Raw genomic sequence first — 19,482 nt, 5'->3', positions numbered from 1 at the left:
GACGAGGTCATTTGGAAATATCATTTCATCTGAAAATACATTCAGACATGTAGGTCATACTATACACTCCAGATAACTTCTGCAAGCCTGTCTTGTTCCTCTTTCCTTCCTCTTAGTCTCTTTTTCATTTCCCCCTCTATTTCTCCCTGTCAGTAGCATCATGCATGTTTTCACCTCTAAAGTGATTGTACCTGATTTATATGACAGGCCTTTAACCCTGCGTGTTCTTGTCCATCAGCATCAGGCAGAAAAACACCCAAGGGCATGTGTGAGTAGGACCAAATCTGGTTCTCTGTCATTCAGTACCTGTAACCTCCAACTAGAATGAACTCCAACAAATCGCATTTATTCCTGCCCGGTTAGGAGATGTGAATCAATCACACAAGGTGGGAAGTGGTGCTGAAAGTATGTATCCAAAAATATATTTCTTTCTTGTGCCAATAATCTCTTTGAGCTACGTATTTTTGTCCGTATGCATTTTGGTTATGTAAATGAATAGTATACTAACTGACAGTGACTGTCAGCATTTGAATCCAACTCTTCACCAGAAATAAGGAGTGCAAAAATGGTTGGAAACTAATTTGCAGAATGTATTAGGTGAAAGAGATGAAAGAGAACACCTTCATGCAGGACGACATGAATTTCTAAAACATTGTAGTGAAACCAGAGACTAAAAGGAGCCCAGCAAAACGGAACATTGTCTCCACCTGCAGTACAATGATGGAAACAAAAGTCAATGGGTTGGTGGTGTAACAGCCCCACTTGCTGACCACTAATAGGAACAGACAGTATAGGCAGGGAAATTAACTGGGGAATGATTGCCTGCAGTTTTGCTGCATTTAATGGCCAAGATAATTATCGTCAGCAAATATTCATAACAGCTTAAGCACCGTATCTACCAAGAAAGTGGTTTATTAAGGTCTACAGGAGTTTATTAACAAAATAACTGCTAAGCATATCTCCATAAAATAATATTTAATGGCCTCATTATTAGCAAAAAAAAAGTCATCATTACAATATCCCATTGCTTTTACAATCTGAGTAAAATAAACAAATACTTATGTAAATGTTTGTTAGCTAAAGCTCTAGTGGTTATGGAATGTATCTTTTTTGTTTATCCATAGTTTTACCTCCAGTAAGGAAGCTGGTTTAGTTTGTGTGTGTGTCATTCTCTCTGTAACTATAAAGCCTTATAACTATGATTTTTCAGAAGTGTGGTGTGCATTGCCCACATACAGAACTCATAAGCTATATTAACTTTTGACCTCTGACCTTCCCTTCAAGGTTAATTGATTGATCTGAAAGTGATAAAACTATGTTTCTTACTGCTATTGACTGTATTGACAACATAGCTAATGATATTTGGGGATTCTAAATATCGCATTACTAATCACATTGCTTTCTGTGTATAGTTAGTTAGAAATATACTGTAGTAGCTTTTGCAATCAGAATTACGATCATGAGAATTGCGAGTGCATTCAGATCATAATTCTGTTTGCTAACGCTGCCAGACAAGACAAGATAAAAGAATAGCGAATTGTTTTTCAAAAGCTGAAAATTTTTGTATCCAGTTATTTACACATCAATACCACCTGCTCCTACATAATGTTTGTGTAATCAAAGTACACATATGTCATGCTACCCTTATCTGATTTTTACTGCACTATAGACTTCTTCGAGTACGTTTAAAAAGAACCAAAACATATTTTTTTAAATGAATATATACAAAATACAACACTTTTCTCTTACAGTTAAATACTGGCCAGAGAGTGAGCTGAGGTGAGGTTTGCACTCTTGAAGTGCTTATTAATAGTTTCAGTATTTTTGGTATTTAAAATATAAAGCTGCTTGTAGTAAGTATTAATAAATTCACTCGCAAGACGTTTGTATGCAAAGTATATGTTCTAATAGTGATAATAGTTTCTTTGGTTTAGATGAGGAGTAAATAGCGTGTATATGTGTGGAAAAAAATACATACATGTTTTTCTGTAGCCTCGGGAAACATTTTTCTTGCAACGATTTCAAAATAGAAGTCTTGTTGCTCCGTAGTCACGTGACTCCTCTGTTTACAGACATCCGGAGAAACATGGAGGACAGCACTGGCAGTAATCCCCAGTCTCCCGGATTCACAGAGAAACTGAAGTCTTGGCTCTCTTGGTCATGGACTTATGTGTGCTTCCTTTGGTTCGGGATGGTGCTGATAATGATATACGTCCTGTGGAGTCCGCTGAAACTGCAGGAAACTCTTACCTCAGGTGAATTAAGGCAGATGCTAGCTAGCTATTGTTAGCCTACGGGTGTATAGCTTTAGCGAAAGCTGTTGGTTTGACAGCTCGCTGTCTGAGTTATCGAGACACGAACAGTGGCGACTGTCTGGTTAAAAGTAAAGCTTCTATTTAGATATTAATTGGCAGCCACATTTTGCATTTTCTCCTACCGTAGATCACACTGAATGCAGTCGAAATTAAGTAGTTGATGATTTGTGTTACCAAGTTTGCTACTGTGAGCTAAATGTCACCTGGTAAAGACCATCGAAGTTGAATATTTTTAATGTTTTTATTAAAACTACTGTTGGGCGTAAGTGTCTCCTTTATTTTCTTCTTTCAGCTTCAGTGTTTTTAAACACACTGACACCCAAATTTTACGTGGCTCTCACTGGAACCTCCTCTCTTATCTCTGGACTCATCCTTGTGAGTTAATTTCTTTATCACCATAAATTACGTTTTAACCGTAACACATTTTAATACATTCAGTTGTAACGTATGTTTTGGTTTAGAGTGCATTATGCTATATGATGCAGATAGCAATAATTCTTTTTCAAATGTTCTTAAATACATACATATATATATATATATATATATATATATATATATATATATATATATATATATATATAATTTTTCATTCCTTCTTATGTTCAGAAGGAACCAAAAAATTAATCATAAACCCTTTAATTAATTAATTAATTTTTTTTTAGCTTTTTAAGTGTTTTAGCTCTTCATCACTCTCAATTTAAAGATTCATTTAGCACAAAATCAGTGACAAATACCAATACAAATGTTCAGGCTGTATAATGGCACATCACTAGTTTTCTGATCAGATCATATTAATAAAAGCATGTTAACCGTTTATGTTTTTATTACAGATATTTGAATGGTGGTATTTTCGTAAATATGGGACTTCGTTTATTGAACAAGTATCGGTGAGCCACCTGCGTCCTTTGCTGGGTGGAGTGGAAAGCAGTGCCACAACTGGTCTGTTCTCATCAGTTAATGGAGATGCAGAGCCTAGGCCCAGTGTTTCAGGTAAAAAACAATATATACATGATGCAGCCGATCATAGCATTATTATTCATATTTATGTAAACAGTAACAACAACCTCTGTTTGTAGAGTGCAAGGTCTGGCGAAATCCTTTGAATCTTTTTAGAGGAGCTGAATATAACAGGTATGTGTTTGTTTAAGATTTTATTCAGATAATTATGTGGTTCAAACACATTTAAATTTCATAAAGGTTAAGTGTGTAAAATCTCACCACTTGATGTCAGTAGATTGCATTCATCTTAATTGATAGAGCAGTGGTGGAGGAGGAGAAAAATATACAAATATTAAATGGACATTTATAGTTTGAAAGAGCTATTTGTGATTTTTAGATCAAAAGAATGTTATAAGATATACTGCATATGTGGCCAATCTTTAGCTAAATATATAAAACTCATCAGGAACAATGGCAATGTCCATGTTAGCCACTGTATTCAAGACAAGGAGGCAACATGGGGGCTTTCACAAACCAGTGCCTGCTGCTATGTATATGAACATTATTTTTTTTTCTGTTAAATAACCTTTTAAAATGAGTAATTCATAATATCAGAATTTTTCTAAAGATTTGTAATGATTTAAACCTACTTTTTGTCTTTAGTGCAGAAGTATCATTTTTTCATTTGATTCACTGAACCATAAAATGGAAGCTATTACTTTTACTCTGTGCACTACAGGTACACCTGGGTGACTGGGAAGGAACCCTTAACATATTATGATATGAACCTATCTGCTCAAGATCATCAGACCTTCTTCACAGGAGACACTCAGCAGTTAAGGCCAGAGGATGCTGGTGAGTTATACAAAGATGAGGAAAATTGCTCAAATCTATGCAATCAATGCATACATGCAATACATGCCAGAAATTCCTTTTTTTTATGATGTGAAGCACTACGGGTTTGTATACCAGTACCATAAACCCACATCTATATTGCAGTAAGCCTAGATGATCATCTTCTTACAGTGATGCAGAAGGCCTGGAGAGAGAGAAATCCTCAAGCCAGGATCAGAGCAGCTTATCAGGCCATAGAGATCAACCACCAGTGAGTTCTACTCGTACACAGTGAACCTTTCCATACATATTTCTAGACACCTTGCACCTCAAAATCCTCAGTGTTAGGCTTCATTAAAGTGAGACTGTATTACAGTTATATTGCCATCACATTAATGAGAAAAAGAAAGTGAAAGTGTTTTTTTTTTTTTTCTTTTTTGAGGTTGGTGCTGCAGTTTAGAATCTTAAATTTAGAGTACTTAGAGTTTAGAGTACAAGTAAATTCAGACAGCTTTATATGGTACTTGTAATAATTAAATAATCTTTGAAGAGTCTTTATTGTGCTGACTTTTGTTTAACTGCATTAATATATTTCTATTATAATGTGTATATACAGTATATTAGCCTCTTTAAGGGTGCTACCATTCTCAAGTTTTGTCTTTGTTATGACATCATCTCTTATTTTTTATTTGTGAGTAAATATAAATATTTTCTTGTGCACTTTAAAAAACAGCTTGGATTGCTATTTATAAATACATTAATTTCTTGTGTACATTTGTGTAGATGTGCTGCAGCCTATGTGCTTCTAGCAGAGGAAGAAGCAACAACTATCACAGAAGCCGAACGCCTTTTTAAAAAAGCTCTAAGTATTGGTAAGGATGGTTTTTAATGCAGTACAATAAAGTACTCTAGGGCATTGTAGTACAAAGAAAGCTCAGTAGATGAAGAGTAACTCAACACTGTATATTAATCCTGCTTGTGCTGCATGCCCTTACCCACGTTGTGCAGTTTAGTACTTCAGTATGGACCTCTCAATATACCACAGATAGATATGATACAGCAAAGTGTATTATTTTTTTACACTCCCTCTCATGATGGAAGAATTGCAACTCCAAGATAACAAGAGTGCTCTACATTGGACCACAAAATGTAGCATGATATTCATATACAATACAGTTTAGTTTGTTTTGTTTTTTAAAATCATAGTTATTTTGCTTTGCAGTGAAGTATTTTCTCTTTGCAATACAGCAGGAAAAGATATCAACCTACTAGTATATATTAAACGCAGATTGGCAATGTGTGCACGCAAGTTGGGGCGAATTAAAGAAGCAGTAAAAATGATGAGAGATGTGAGTATCACCTTTAAACATGTTTACTGCTTTATTGTTTTGTCACAGAAAGTATGTTACTAAGTCGACATGTTTACTGTACCGAAAACTGTAAACCTTAATATGTTTTATCTCTTTACAGTTAATGAAGGAGTTCCCATTGTTGGGAATGTTAAATATACACGAAAACCTCCTTGAGGCTCTTCTAGAGCTTCAGGCATATGCTGATGTGCAAGCAGTCCTTGCAAAATATGACGGTAAGACTAAACTCAACAAATATTTAAATACTTTTGAATATCAGCATACCATGATTTTGCACAAAGTAGGTCAGTCATTTGAGTTGCATGCCCAGTCACATAAACACAACTTCTGCTTCTACTTTAGACATCAGTTTGCCAAAATCAGCTACTATATGCTATACATCTGCGCTGCTGAAAGCACGGGCTGTCTCAGATAAGTAAGTTATCTTTTCTGTTAGCTTCAGTTGTTGTATGTGATTGCCCTAACTTTGTCACTAATGTGAGATGTGATTTCTTAGGTTTTCACCAGAGGCAGCATCCAGGCGGGGGCTAAGCACAGCAGAGATGAATGCTGTGGAGGCCATACACAGAGCTGTTGAGTTCAATCCCCACGTGCCAAAGGTCAGTCATTTATCTGACAACAAACATGTCTTCATCCTGATGAAAACATGCATTAGTGACCGGATGATCTTTAAACCAGGCTGTCAAACACAAAGCCCGGGGCCAGAATTGCCCCACCAAAGACTCCATTCCAACCCACTGGACGGCTTTGGAAAATGTGAAGGAGGGCATAGATTTTGCATTTTTAACTGTTTTTTTTTTTTTTTTGGGGGGGGGGGTCATTTTTTTACATTTCCGGCTTTTATTGGATAGTTTAGACAGGACAGGAATTTGGGTAGAAAGAGAGGGGGAAGACACGCAGCAAAGGGCCGCAGGTATGACTCAAACCTGGGCCGCTGCCGTGCGGCATGTGGTTGCCTGCTCACCCACTGAGATAAAGTGGTGCCCACTTTTCACTGTATTTTCATTGGTTTTACAGTTTTTCTACTGATAAAGATCACCACCCTAATTAGATAAACAATAACACCTAAAACAGAAAATTTCTTGTATGTTTTTTTTTTTTTCAACTCTCTTTCACTATCTGCTATGGAAATTTCTTTGGATCGGGTTGAGGGGGGTATGTTAATTATTGTAATTTTAGACATTTTTGGTGCTGATAGAGTTCTCTGTACTACAGCAACATTTCTTTATCATATATAAAAACTGAGATATACTGTTAAAATAATAATAAGCATCTTTACACTGAGAAAACGTTTGTTTTTAAATTTGAACCTCTTTTATCTCCACACAGACGGTCTTGTGTCATTGTAACACTGTCAGTTCACGTCCTTCATCCGTGTGCCACAAGTGGTTTGGTGGATTGTTTTTTTTTCTTCTTTTTTTTATTGGATGGATAGTTCTGTTTATCCATCACGTTTTACTGGACACAACATCATTTGGAATTGGAAGTATGAGTATGAAGTATGAGGTGATGAAAGTCAAAAGTCACTCTAACCTCACAAAAAATGTTTTTTGGTCACTCAAGAATGCGCTTTCTGTTACAAGATTTCACCATTGCCTTATGTAGGTGAAAATGATGAAAAACTGGCATTTTAGAGGCAAAAGGTCAAAGGACAGCCTCACTGTGACACCTTAATATTCTGAAAAAACTGCTTTTTCAGCTAATGAACTAAAGAGAAAATTCTGACCAGATTTCACAATTGAATGGATACTCAGTTTGTGATACTAGTGTTTGTTGCCCAGATATTAAATTAAATTAATTAATTAGAGTCTTGAGTTCACATATTACATGAGTCTGCACAGACATGGACGTAAACTGCAACTTTACCTGTAAGGGGAGGCATACAAACAAAAGGCAGAAATTTAGTTTGACGTTACTTTCAATTTCACTGCCTCTGTCTAGTCTAATCACACGATACTCACATGGCTGCCATTCGTAAAGGTCCCATTCAGGACAAACAGGAAAAGCAGACAGTAAAGTAAACAGTCAGTCAATCAAAAGCAAGTTATTTTGACCGTAATAGGTGGTGCAACTACAGCAGCTTTCATTCCATTAATTCTGTGCTGCTGGCTCACCAGGAGATGTCAGTAAAGGTTATTTTCTCACACCTAGTGTCATCTCTAGATCGTGGATTTTATCCACATTTAAAATTCTTCTACAGTATGCAATTCACTTTGATTGTTATTATATTGATATTTATATATCTTTATTATTGTTGTAGTTATTATACAATGTATACAAATGTGATCAGCATATTTCATTTTTTTAAGTCAGAACACTATTTTTGGTATCAAGTCTATATTGTTTTTACCAGTGTTTTAGTGCAAAGAATATTTTTTGATCAGTTGGTCATATTATCACAGCTCTGTCTACAGCTGGACCAGGAGAATATGGGACTCTAGCTGCATATCTCTTTTCACATCAGTTCCCACAGGTTTAGATGTCACACGTCCACATGCACACAGATTGATACACAACCAGATGCAGCAGAGTTTTGTCCCAGTTCAGCCTTTGTAGTGTGGTGTTATTTCATTTCACAGACTCCTATTCTGAGAGAGAGAAAGAGAAGCTGTGTGTTTGCATGCATGGAGGGGGAAACATCAGCCAGCACTTTGATCCAGCCTTTGATTTTAAAGTGAGGGCCCTCATCTTCAATATCTCTCCAACTGCTCCCTTCCCATTCTGCCCAGAGGCAGCCGTCCTCTTTCCTCTCATCACATACCCTCATCCTGTTTCTTATCCTCTCATGTTCCCTTATCCCCTCATCCCTTGTTTGAGCCAAACAGACAGTCTGAATGTCACACTGCCAACTTTGTCAAAATGACTTCTTTGAATTTAGGTGAATGGCTAAATGACATTATGAAATCTTAACACACCTTTCATGGAGGATTATTGGACAGCTCGTCTTTCAGCATTTGACTCTGGAATCTGGTGCATACCCAGTGCTCTCATAGCAGAGCACTGGGTATGGAAATGCAACAGTAGGGAGGGAGGGGGTGTGGCTTTGTGTTGTCTGGCATGTCTAAGAGATGAGTGCACCTGCGACTCCTTTGGCCTCTTTAAATGGGCGGCCTTGTTATCACCAAAAGCAGATTTGGTGCATGAGGCTTTTAAAAAAAAAAAGAACGTCTGAGTTTAGTTTCCTCAGCTGTAGGCCTACTGTTGCTTTGGCAAAGTTTCTAATACAAGAACTATACCAGCCAGATCACACCATCGTGTTTCCATCAGCTGATGAAAACTTCAGAACTGTTTCAAAGACAAAGTCTCAAAACAATCAACATCTGCCCATTTGAACTGAAAGTGATTTTGGGTTATCAGAGTCATTTCTCATTTTTTATAGTAATTGGTTTCAGTACAGATTTAATGTTTTTTTTATGATCTTTCCACATTACATCAAATTTTTTAGTCCTACCAAAGCGTCTATAAATTTCAGATAAACTTCAGACAACATTAAACGCACTAAAAAAAGAAGTAATAAACTAAAACATGTACGTGAGACCACAGAAGATGCATTATAGTTGGCTTGATAAGAGAAGGGGAGTATGTTTTTGTTACTGTAAAGACTCCAGAACAGATAGTATTGCACTCAACCGGTGCAAGCAGAGTAGAGGGGCTTTGGCTGTTGTGATCCAAAGTTTAGAGAAATCGTTGGGCAAAAGAATAAGTAACCAATTTCCAATTTGCAGGTTAAATCTACATAAGAAAAAAAAATCTAACAGCAACACCTGAAGCTAATTCATAGTTTACAGTCATGCTTGTGACTTTGTGAGGCTACAATTGATTAAGGGTGCTAGCCATAAATTCTTTTTTCCAGAGCACTGGAAAACAATTAATGGCAGTAGGTGAAGAATTAAGTAAGTATAGTATAACAACTTGTGCTTTGAGGACTTTCAATATATTTGTGTAGGTCTTGATATAGCATACTTTAGTATTTCTCACTGCAGCCAAAAGGTCATCCTCCTAGGTTGATAGATGAGATCACCACCATTGCAGTCCTTTGGATTTTCAAGCTACTTCTCAAAAACAAATGTAATAAACATTTAACTACTGGCACTCCTCGAAGAAGTCAAAGTCAGCAGAATATATTCTCTGTATGACGAGAAGATGTGCCAAACGTTATGATCATGCTTTCATTTCAGTCCAAACTCAGGTGGTTAACTGACTTTAGTCAGACTGTCGTTACCATCCATACAGTCAAACAATAAAAACAGTGCAGTAGCCTGTGGTACACACACAGATTTGGAATACTGAAGGAGCATTGTTGGGCCAAGCATTAAGTGGCGAGTGTGTTATCAAGCATGCCAAGCGATTATATATGAATATAATACTAGGCTACATCACATGAGTTCATTCAGACTGCTTAAAAGGCTATGCACACACAAAAATCTACATATACAGACACACACACACACACTTCATTTGCACAGCTGGTTCAGTGCTCTCGCTCAGCCCCTTCTCCTCACCAGCTTTTCATCCATCTAATTTCCTCCTCTTCTCTTTTGCTCCCTTCTATTTTCTTCTCCTCCTCATCTTCTTGTCCTCTTCTATTTATCCTCCACTCATTTCTACATCTGCCTGTCCATTCCAGTTATCCTCTCTAGCAGCCAGTGGTTAAGAAACTGACAGTTTCCCAGATGCTTGGATAACTGATCAAATGTCCCTGCTTGCTAAATCTGCTTTACATTTATTTTTACTACCATTTTTGCTAACATGCATTCAATCTGAAGCGCTCAAAGCGACCCAGGCCTATTTACTTTGCTAGTTTACCCCACTTTAAATGGCATTTTTTTATCTCACCCAATTCTCAATGACATTCTCTCCTCTAGATTGCCTGTCAAGGCTCAGAAAACCAGAGTGTTTTTTCTTAGTGTATCACTGAAATTGGCTATTTGGTTTGTAAATTGAGACGGAATAGGAGCATTTGAGTTTGTTCTGAATTAAGATGGACGAGGTTTCATCCAGATGACAAAAATGGGGTAGTTACAGGAATTGGACTGTGGCTTAAGTATCACCCACTTGGGGATAAATATAAGTTCCCTTACCTGTGGCACAAGATGAAGTAGCTAGTGTCAATGTTTGTTAAAATTATATATTTTACATTTTTTTAAAAAACTTTAAATTTTTCTTTGTGTTTTTCCATTGTTCATATGTTTGGCCAGAAATTATAAACAACTACAGGGTTGATGGCAATGTTGCCTCTGTACTTCATTGTGTGCTGCAAAGTGCCGCAGATTAGAATCAAAAGGAAGCTTATGAGTTATGCTCTGAGCTTATGACTGCCCAGGGATGAAAGGAGAACACATGAAATTCAATCCCTTCATCAAAGAGGCGACAGGGAGTGCAGAGGAAGGCTGCAGAGCAGGGAGGTGGGGGTGTGACTGAGGTGTCACCAGTTCTAATGCCATGGCATGCAAGGAAGGACAGCTGAGCAGCCAGCCACTCTAAATGGTTAGTCTTAAAACATAGAAACACCCAGACATATGTGTGCCATGTACTGTCCACTCATTATTAACAACAGAGATAAAAATGCATACGAAAATATTCAGGTTTTACTAAAAAATATGTATAGATACAGTGGTGCTTGAAAGTTTGTGAATCCTTTAGAATTGTCCTAATTTCTGGATGAATGTCGACCAAAATATCATCAGATTTTCTCGGAATACCTAAAAGTAGTTGCGGTTAACCCAGTTAAAAAATTAGACAGAAATATTTACTTGGTAATTTATGTATTCTCAAGGAACATGATCATTAAAAGTTTGTGAATCTTTACTATAGCAACATTACGAGGTACTGTGGGATGTTGGTGGTGTTTCTTACATGAACTGCTTGCTTTAGATCCTTCCAGCACGATTATTAGTCAGGATTTTGACTTAACTCTTCTAAAACCCCACCTTTGTTCTTCTTTACTGTTCTTTTGTAGAAGAACTTCTATGCTTATGCCATTGTATTGCTGCATGACCCACTTTTCCTTAAAAGTTCACCTTTAGGATTATTGATGCCACCTACATCTAAAGAAAATTGAATGCCTGTCCTCAATTAATACATTTTAAGTATAATATCCCTGTATATTTTATAGGGTTCTTAGTGTCTGATTTTTTATAAAATCGGCTGATGTTTTAAGCTCAAATATATTGAAATACAGGAAATAATAATAATCGAAAAAACAACCTCTGTTTTACTGAATGAACGACTTGGCTTGCTTGTTGATAAATGGTCTGAATTAAAGTTTGCTTCCATACTCACTAAGTTCTTTCTTCTATTTTATGCTATCCTTTGTTGTGTTGCATAAAATTAATGTGCATTATTATAGCAGTTAGGGAGGTTTTATAATCCACCACAATAAACCAGTGATAGGTTTCGTCTGTGGTGGTCGAGCTGGCTAGCTGCCTCTCCTCTGAGAGGGAATAGAGCATGGTGAAATGTTTGTGCTGAGAATAAAGGAAGGAAGAAGATGAAGACAGTCAAGTGCCTTGGCTGAACCGAGTAGAGCTGATGTAAGTAAGTCAGACAGGATAAGTGAGAAGGGCAAACAAGCACCTTCTGGTTGTCTCTTGGCTGCCGATTGCTGTTACAGAAAATGTCAGGATGGACGGAGAAAAACTGCAAGACAGTACAGATGATTACTTAAGTGTTGCTTTATGATGGTAACCTGCTTAATTGAGCCTTTACCCGTGAAGCTGAGAGGTATGAGAGATGAGAAGGACAGAGGTAACATAGGTGTAAATTTGCAAGCTTTTTTGTACAGCTATGTATAGGTGTCTAAAAATAATATGTGATGAGAAATGTAAGAATCTGCATGTCAACTGAGAAAGAGAGAAAATGATGTGCAGCTACAGGCAGTAGGAAAAATGGGTGACACAGGTAGCAGTTATAGGGCCTGGAACATAGCAAGCTGAAAATATGTAAAGACAAATTGGAGAAACACAATGATGAGCCTTGGTAGTAAGTGATTATGGGGATGGGGGTAGGGGACAGGGTCAGGGATGGTGAAGCTGCATGGTCTGACTGGCTAGATGGATGGATGGATGACTGAACCTGTGACCATGGAAGGGATTAGACAGGATTAGCTGTGGGGTAACCTTCCCAAAGTGTCAGTTTGAGATCCAAAGCACTGCAAAGCTGGCCGCTCGGGAATCCAGCCCAGGGGGCCCCAGCACTGCACTTGGATTTTGTTTAAAACAGACCCCTGCCACACTGGGCACCACAGAGATGAAATGCATAGATTGTCACATTCATCGGCGTCAGTAGGTATACATTAAGGACTTCTATGCTGACGGATATAGACCTTTAAAAACATTTATTGCCCCCCCCCCCCCCCCCCCCCAAAAAAATACAATATATTGATGTATGTACTCTAAAAGCTAGATTTCTTCTATTTCAGAGTGAGAGAGGAAGTTCTATAGGTTGTAACTCTGGGATTTGTCAGCTCAGTGAACCAACTGACTCACTGGGACAAACTTATGCAGTAGGCCAAGAGAATAGGAGCAAGTTGGGCATGTTACACATTCATGGAATGATATTACTGTACTGTAACAATAACACACATACACTGACTCATGTATATAGACAGAGTGAGAGCTTTGGAAAACTTTTCCCTTCCACCTTGAACAATTGCAAAATGAGGTTCTAGAGAAATACCTCACATGTACAGAATATGATTACATTCCACAGGGAGTTAGCCTGGGGGATTTGCACAATAGAGCAAAAAGTACTCATTGAGAAATGAGGAGAAAATATGAATGACAACATTGAAGCTGCATGAAGTTATTTGGGACCACAAGGAATCTTTTTTTAAACCCAAACACTCATCAGTACAGTTGAGTCAGCTGATCTCCAATAATTGATATGGGCATGTGAGTTTGTGGGCATTGGATAAGATTTTGGTTACTTTAATTTTCCTGGTTTCTGTTTCCAGTAGTTGTACTTTTGAGCAGACTTTGGTTGCATGTTGTTAACAGTCCATTTGTCCAAATGCAATCTCAGAACCATCAGCTTACATCTAAGATGCGTCATAAATCTGCTGTGTCTGCTGTCATAGACATATGTGCCAGCTGCATCGAAAGTCCCAGAATGTTGTCCAATGTCCACAGTGCCTTCCTCAGACAACACCCAGACTGTGATTCAGTAAACAGTTGTCTGCTGATTTGTCAAATTGTCATGCAATTTCAGGTCATTATCTTACCATCTATCAGAATAGAAATTGTTTTAACTGCTTTATTTTTCTTGCTCTTATTCAAAAATATACTGAAAGAAGTCGGTAACACTGAACAAATTCAGGATGTTTTTTTGCTCAGAATGGTCTTTTATGAGCGTGACTATGTGCAGTTAGTCCCCATAGAAGAAAAGAAGTGCCAGTCTTACATTGTGGATCAGAAATCTATGCAAATTTTTGTCATTTAAAGCTATTTGAAAAACACGTTTTCATTCGTTATGCCTGAGTAAATCCTAATGTAAAAAAAAAAAGGTGGAAATCTGAATCACTGACTAAACATAATGTGCAATGTGCTCGTTTGAGTTCATCCTGTTTGTGCACCTGATCACAGTATGACAGTAAATTAAAACTAAACAGTACAGCTGAGTGAAGGATGAGAAATGAAGATATAAAGCTACCAAAAAGACCAGATACTGAACAGAAGTCCTGTATTTTTTTCCACTTCCTATTTGTAGTACTTATTAGAGATGAAGAGCTTGATCCTGCCTCCAGAGCACATCTTGAAGAGGGGTGACAGTGAGGCAGTAGCATACGCTTTCTTCCATCTGCAGCACTGGAAGAGGGCAGAAGGAGCCTTAAACCTACTACACTGCACCTGGGAGGGCAGTATGTACCTTTCTTTTTATGGCCATTTTTTCAGATATAAATGTTTTAGGTTCTCATTTGCTTTCTTTCATGTTAGTAAGCTGTCACCCAGCCTAGCCTGTACTTTGAAAACACTATACTAGAAAAGCTACTTCTCTTTTTGGTTTTGAACCTACAGCCTTGCAGGTGTAAAGCTTTACTAGTCAGCTGCCCTGTCTTTTTTGTTTTTTTTTAATCATTGTGTCATAAGTCATGTATCCACAGTACACCCACAAATATGCATTACTATAAGTGGATGAGATCATCACAAGAAGAATATTATTGTTATATTTTATCCGGATGTCAGTATCTTGTATCCAACTTAAATGGTTTACCGAAAATTGCTCTGTATTTGTGTTTTAAATAGCTGCACTTAAGCATAGTTTGTGGTGTGTTATTCATCCAGATTTAATGTCCTGCTTTTCCCCTTCGACTGTCTTCTGCAGCTTTCCGAATAATTCCCTACCCACTGGAGAAGGGTCACCTCTTTTACCCGTACCCAGGATGCACAGAAACAGCAGATAGGGAACTACTGCCCTGTAAGTACATTAAATCTACTTAAAACCTCATCTCTTTAAAACACAAGTTCATCTGCCCTGCTTGTGATACTGTTTCTCTTTTTGTCTCGATTTTCTCCAGCTTTCCACGAGGTGTCTGTGTACCCAAAAAAAGAACTTCCCTTCTTCATCCTCTTCACAGCAGGCCTTTGCTCTTTCACTGCCATGCTGGCCATGCTCACACATCAGTTTCCTGAACTAATGGGTGTCTTTGCCAAAGCAGTAAGTGGTATTGCTTGACTTACCAGTTTCATCTCAAACACTTTCGGTTTGAATTTATAGATTTCTTATCACTGAAATCTCCATCAGCTTCATTTTTAATTTTATCATGAGTTTGACTCAGATTTCAGGGTTGTTGGCTGACCAGTTTTAGCTTTGACCATTGGGTCTCATTTTTAATGGGTGTTATTGGTAACCCGAACCTTTAAGTTCCTTTGGTAATTGCTGCCTTCTATCACTGTCAGTAACACTGGAGGCTCATGGGAGTCGAAGGCTTGTAAAGTCAGTGTTTACGATAACAAGTTACAGTCTAACTTTAGCTATCAGTGGGAAGAGCTGAAAAATACAAGTTTAAAGCCACAGCAAACATGCAGCCTTAAAGATTAGAACGTATGGATGCTTGCACTGCTTCATTTTGTGTTTGTGTATTTTGTATGTTGTGTTATGTGTTTTAGCCAGTTTGGCAAACTTCTTACTTTGGCTAATCTTTTGTTTATGGTCAGCCTGTTTATTAGGGCCTTTTTGTCTTGAAGCGTGTCTCTGAGAACATCTAGTTCTGTTCCTTTTGTTATGGGAAAGATTGGGTGCAGATTGGACTTTTACAGCCAGTCCGGCTAGTCTGGTTTGTGTAATGTTCAGATGTTCAGATAGAGTGCATAAAAACCAATGAGGGAGGAACACAGAGGTCCTCACTGCCTTCTGAGGAAAAACAGATTTCTATGAATCTGCTGCTCTTAAAAGCAGGAAAACTCGGCGGATTTTGGTGGTGGTGACAGTCCGCGTGTTTTTCTTACCTGTGGATCACCCACTTTTACTAATTGGATTTTAAGTGTATCAAACACACTTTTAGCAAGACCTCATATTGTAATATTTCAGAGGACATCTAACTATTATTATTAGCTAGCATTTAAATTGTATTCAAATGTCATATAACATTTTTACTAGATCTAAATTGCTTCATAACGTAATTCTTTGTGGCATAGATTCAACAAGGTGCCTGAAACATTTCTCAGAGATTGTGGTCCGTGATGAGATGATAAGATCTCACAGTTTTTGCATATTTGTTGGCTGCACATTCATGATCTGATTCTCAACTACATCCCAGAGGTGCTCTGCTGGACTGAGATCCGGTGACTGTGGAGGCTATTTTAGTACAGAGACCTCATTGTGATATTAAAGTTTGACGTGATTTGAGTTTTGTGAAATAGTGCATTAAGCTGCTGGAAGCAGCCATCGGAAGACAGAGATGGACGTGGTCAGTGTACATTTAGAAGCCCTGGTTCGAATCACCCTGAGCCATTTAATGCATATCTTCCCTCTGTTCTCTCTCCTCAGCTTTCCTGTCTTCTCACTACTGTCCTACAACAATAAAGGTTCAAAGCTGCCACCAAAAAATATACTTAAGACTGCAGAAATAATAACCTCTTTTATCTCTTTAATATAATAAAGTCTGATTGTAGCTTTTTATTATTGTTTGCCTTTTGTTGTTTTTGCTCAAATCATACTATCAAAGGTTATTAAGAATCTTTTATTTACTTTTTATGGGTAAGTCTGCAGCTTTTCCCAGCGGCAATAAATACTGTAGTTTATTTACTTTTTTCATTTTTTCACTTGAAGATGGTGAAGCTGTAAGAGTGACTGTTATTGATACTGCTGTCCGAAAGTGTCTCTCATAAATCATGGATAATATAAAGTTTATAGAGAGACTGCTTAAATGTAGTGATCCATCTGCGATCTTTCTACGAATGCAGTTTGTAAAATGATCAATCTTGGATGATGCTGCTTTCTTGAGGAAATGTACAAATATGTTCAGCCTTTGACTTCCTGACTGCACCAAACTGTAAACTGTGCTTTGCATTTGCAGCGCTGAATGACTTCAGCTTGATTTATAGGGAGAAAAAAAGCTAAGCAATCAACTGTACATCCCAGCATATAAAAGTCAGGCTTGTGGAGAATTCTTATATAATTTTCTTTTTCCGTGTATGTTAGGTTGCCATTTTAAAAGGGGTGAGCTAGAGGACAGTAGTTTGTATTTACTTTTATTTAAATCTGTGTACTTTTCTCACTGTGTGTAACAGCAGTATTTTGTAATCTTTTCTAAATGAGGCTTATTGTACCTCAAAGTATATATAAAAAAAACACATAATACATTTTTTAAAAAGTTTTGACGTCCATTGTTAAATGAACTTCAAAAAGATATGTTATGAAGTAGTAATATTAATTTGAAATGGAAGAAATTTCACAAACCACTGACCGGAAGTCAATTCTGCTTTTTCTTACTTTCAGTTCTTCAGCACACTCTTTGCACCCCTGGGTTTCTTCGCAGACAAGATGGAAAGCTTCATGCCATCCAGTTTTTGGCACCAGCTGACTCGGATCTGACCCCGTCTAACACAGACACAATGCATACACACACACACACACACACACACACACACACACACACACCAATACCACTCCAAACCCTTGAACAAAAAGTGTTTTCTCTCCTGTCTTCAGCATTACTGCCCACTTGCTGCATTGTTACTGATTATGTTGGCTGAAGTTGTATCAACACAGTAATACCACTTCTAAGATGCTCTCCCACACTCTTCCAATAGTCAGAGTTTTTCCAAGAACACATTTGGTGAATACCATTTGCAACAGTTTCATAGGGTCATTCACTTTTGTTAGCATGGGGAAATCCAGCATTTTTCAATAATCCAGAATGCCTCGGTGAGAGGAGCTCCTGAGTTAACTCAGATTACAAAAAAGAAAAATTTAAATTTGGTTTTGCCTGTGTATGGAAGAAAAAAATGTGTACATAAAGGATCTCCTGCCCATTTGCAAACACAACATATTCTTTTTCTTTGTGTATATCAAAAAGATGCCATTTCAGTGTGCTGTATCGACCCTCACATACATCTAGCAGGGCAGATTTAAACGTCTGAGGCCTCCTAAAACAGAGGCAGGATTTATAACCTCAGAGGGACTGCAGTGTATACAATGCCTGTGCAGTTCAACTATTGTCGCTAAGGCTGGACATCTCAGCACTACATCTCTGGGGTAACCACTGCATCATCAAAATGTAAATAGGATCATCAGCGGTCAGTTAGGCCTCCTTGGCATTACTTATGCACTACAGACTCTTTCAGCTGCTGCCTGACAAAAATCTTGAGGCAACAATTGCAGCAATCATACTTAAAATCACACAGCATATGCAATTTAACATCTCCAATAACAATAATTAAAATAATTCTAAATATGCTGTGTAAGGTCAACTTGGGGCAATAACCCTCACGATCTATCATAAGGCAAACATGTCAAGTTGGTCACTTCAACTGCCTGCTGATATGCATTTAGAGTGGGCAGAATTTCCTTTTCCTTACTTTACTAAAATTTTGATGACTGTCTGAATTGGTATAATTAAGCTAATGATTTCTTCTGTGAAAGGTTGTCTATTTTGTATTAAATTAAATATACTCTATTAGAGCTATACATTGAAAGATCTTATTGAAACATAACAACAGGAAACAAATGTACCTGTTTTTAATTCATAGAAAACTTATAAAGAGAATATAGAAAGTTTTAAATACCACAAATTTACTTAAATAATTTTCTTAAATCTCAGGTATCAGTTTTTTCTCAGATATCCTGACATCACGGTGACAGCTTTCCACCTTGCGTGAAAGAAAATGTTATAATAATTTTAAAAAGTGCCTTTTAGATCATTACATAGCTAAACTACTGTGTAGTGATTAAAAGCCTGTTTGGTATTTATTACACCTGCAGTATGATAGACTCAGTTTGGAAAAAATGCTTAAAGGGTCATTTTTATAGAAATGTTATATGGAATCAGTATAACAATGAAAAACAAGAGCAAAAAAAAGGGCATGCTGGTTATTATGCAAGGGAACACACAAACACATCATTCAGACTTACTCCAAACTCTGACTGCTTAGACTGTATTCTGTGTTTTACCTTGATCTTAAGTATTTGTCTATTTAAATTTGTGACACACAAAGGATCTTTAGTGTGCAGCTGAAATTTAACAGTATGCTGAAGACAGGAGGATCTGTGAACAACTGTAACTACGCGTGGATGAGTTTGAAAGCAAAACAAAATAAATTAGTCTTTCATTGACCTTTCTGTGCTTTTGTCATATTTCTGATTTGAGTTTGTTGCAAAAGGCCCCAGATTTACCCTGTTAAAGGCAAAGTCGGTGTTTCCTATAAGCAAGCTTTATTTTTTGATGATTTGTTGAAAATGGCTTACAGAGGCACAGCCAATGGCTTAGCTGATAAAATGAGATATATAAATGCGGTCCTTTGCACAGCTGATGTCATTTTCCTCCATCTTTTTAAATCTCTAGTGTCTTATTGAAAGACACTTAC

General features: G+C 37.4%; 1 protein-coding gene across 2 annotated transcripts; it reads left to right on the top strand.

Annotated features, from left to right (window-relative positions):
* The first annotated feature begins 2,086 nt into the window (after positions 1 to 2,086).
* st7l (suppression of tumorigenicity 7 like) lies at positions 2,087 to 19,216 on the top strand. 2 transcript variants are annotated; one of them, XM_063473454.1, is made up of 15 exons: positions 2,087 to 2,255; positions 2,608 to 2,690; positions 3,146 to 3,305; positions 3,392 to 3,446; positions 3,994 to 4,109; positions 4,281 to 4,359; positions 4,872 to 4,960; positions 5,337 to 5,437; positions 5,559 to 5,673; positions 5,801 to 5,873; positions 5,955 to 6,057; positions 14,165 to 14,315; positions 14,780 to 14,872; positions 14,973 to 15,112; positions 17,396 to 19,216. In XM_063473454.1, the coding sequence occupies exons 1-15, from the start codon at positions 2,087 to 2,089 to the stop codon at positions 17,489 to 17,491; spliced, it is 1,623 nt and encodes a 540-aa protein (XP_063329524.1). In that variant the 3' UTR covers positions 17,492 to 19,216. The 2 variants fall into 2 exon arrangements, with proteins under 2 accessions (XP_063329524.1, XP_063329525.1); XM_063473455.1 differs by having other exon boundaries at positions 2,090 to 2,255; positions 4,254 to 4,359.
* The last annotated feature ends 266 nt before the right edge of the window (positions 19,217 to 19,482 follow it).

Source organism: Pelmatolapia mariae, linkage group LG5, assembly GCF_036321145.2.
Source record: "Pelmatolapia mariae isolate MD_Pm_ZW linkage group LG5, Pm_UMD_F_2, whole genome shotgun sequence".
NCBI classification, from domain to species: domain Eukaryota; kingdom Metazoa; phylum Chordata; class Actinopteri; order Cichliformes; family Cichlidae; genus Pelmatolapia; species Pelmatolapia mariae.
This window is presented reverse-complemented; position numbering and strand designations above follow the sequence as displayed.